Source organism: Cynara cardunculus, unplaced genomic scaffold, assembly GCF_001531365.2.
Source record: "Cynara cardunculus var. scolymus isolate 2C unplaced genomic scaffold, CcrdV1 Un_Scaffold_11837, whole genome shotgun sequence".
Classification (NCBI taxonomy): domain Eukaryota; kingdom Viridiplantae; phylum Streptophyta; class Magnoliopsida; order Asterales; family Asteraceae; genus Cynara; species Cynara cardunculus.
Window position 1 is genome coordinate 1 of NW_020207076.1, and position 1,868 is coordinate 1,868.

General features: G+C 38.2%; 1 protein-coding gene across 1 annotated transcript; it reads right to left on the reverse strand.

Annotated features, from left to right (window-relative positions):
- Window positions 1-357: 357 nt before the first annotated feature.
- On the reverse strand, window positions 358-1,659 carry LOC112505540 (nicotianamine synthase-like). The gene has a single exon (XM_025109436.1). The coding sequence runs from the start codon at window positions 1,506-1,508 to the stop codon at window positions 519-521; it is 990 nt and encodes a 329-aa protein (XP_024965204.1). The 5' UTR covers window positions 1,509-1,659; the 3' UTR covers window positions 358-518.
- Between the last annotated feature and the right edge of the window lie 209 nt (window positions 1,660-1,868).

Sequence of the window (1,868 nt, forward strand, 5' to 3'; positions counted from 1 at the left end):
GACCCTATATATATATATATATATATATATATATATATATCATTTAGGAACCTGCCAACATGTCTTTTTAGAGAAGAGGTGATTACAAACAATGAAAAATAGAGATACCCTGTTAATATTGATGTTTCATCTTAGAACTATCGTTCAAAATACTTGGTTAGTACCAGCTGGATCAAAGATCATCACCATTAACATGTCTGGTTAATTAGAAACTGGAGTCAAAGATAATTTCGTGCCGGGTATGCTTTGTATTCGATTTGTAAGGTATTGTATAAACTGGTTCTATCGTTTATAGCAAGTGTACAAAGATCGAAAATATCGAAATAGAAAGAAAAAGATAGCATCTAGAGAGTGACATAAACATAACCTAAGGTTGTTTTATTTCTTCAAATTTTTATAAGATCACACAAAACTCAAATTAATTTACTTCAAATCACATAGTGTTAGACATGCATATAAAGGTTTATAAGAAGTAGCATTACAAATGGATATGTGGAGCAAGTTTTCTTGATGATTATCTAATCATCAGTTCCCAATTCCTCAATCATGCTCATCTGGTTAAGTGGATTGTTAAACATTTGGAACTCACAGTACTTGCAACTTGAGGGCATGATGGATGATTCAATCCCCAATTGATGATGATGATGATGCCTGTGGTCTATGTTTGGTGTCACTGGATTCTTACGCGAGATCACAACAGAATTAACAACATCATCATCCGGATGGAAAACCGAGAGAACTTCAAACCCTTGAAGATGTTCAGGGTCAACCACCGGATAAAGAAAAGCCCGAGCACCATGAGCACTCCTCAGCATCAGGATGGATCCTGGCTCCATGTACTTAGCCAAATGTTGCACCACTTTAACCTTCTCATTGATGTGCATCCCCACAAGTGCGGCCAGAAAGATGACATCATAGTCCTTCAACTCATCTGTGACATCCATGATGTCAGTCGTGTGGAAGATCATCCTCCGTGACAAATCAGGATCGGGAGAAACTAAGCAAGACGCCATCGAGTTTGCCAAAGGGTCAATGTCATAGTTGTGAAAAGTTGTGTCCTTGAGATGATGAGAAGCCAAAACAATCGATGTAAGAGGCAAAGGACCCGACCCCACAAAGGCAACACGCTTCGGGGGGCCAGATTGAGCCGAATAGTGTTGATTGAGGATGTTATATTCGATAAGGCTAAGCTTGAGGTAATTGGAGTAGTAAGGGAAGACATGAAGATGATGAAGAGGGTTCTGAAAAGAGGCTAAAATGGTGGAGTAATGAGCCTCTAAATGGCCCTCAGCTTCACCACAAAGCCTAACGAGCTTAGACCTCATCTCTTGAATATTAGTAGGAAGAGTTGAGACGTTGATGGAAGAGGGTGGGATGCACGTGAGGACCAACTGTGTCAAAAGAGTGTCGACATTCTTGGAGGGTTTGAGGGTTTCAAGCTTTGAGATCTTGTCGTAAAAGTGGCAGACTTTCTCTACCAAAATGGCTTGTTCTTGGAGAGAATCCATGTCGACACTATGAGGAGAGGTGGTTTTAGGGCAAAAGATTCTTTACAAAAGCTCTGCAAGTCAGAGGACAGATACAATGGTGTTAATTTGTGGAGTATTTCAAGGGGAAGTGTGCCCTATTTATGGGCATCCAATACCTGAAGACAAAAGGGTGATCCATTCGCGTCTCCTTGACCCTCAGGGAAATAGACAAACCCCTAACTGCAATTTTATGTTTTTTTTTTAAATTGTATATTGAAATAAAAAAATAATTTATTAATTTAAATATTTTGTTTATTTATAATCATGCTTTCTTTCATCGTAAATTCGTAATTAAATTAATTAACATAAATGGTTATACTAGGATCTCAATTGCTAATA

What these genes read in the sequence shown, in the direction of transcription:
- LOC112505540 (XM_025109436.1), bottom strand. Translation starts at nt 1,508, where the DNA reads ATGGATTCTCTCCAAGAACAAGCCATTTTGGTAGAGAAAGTCTGCCAC.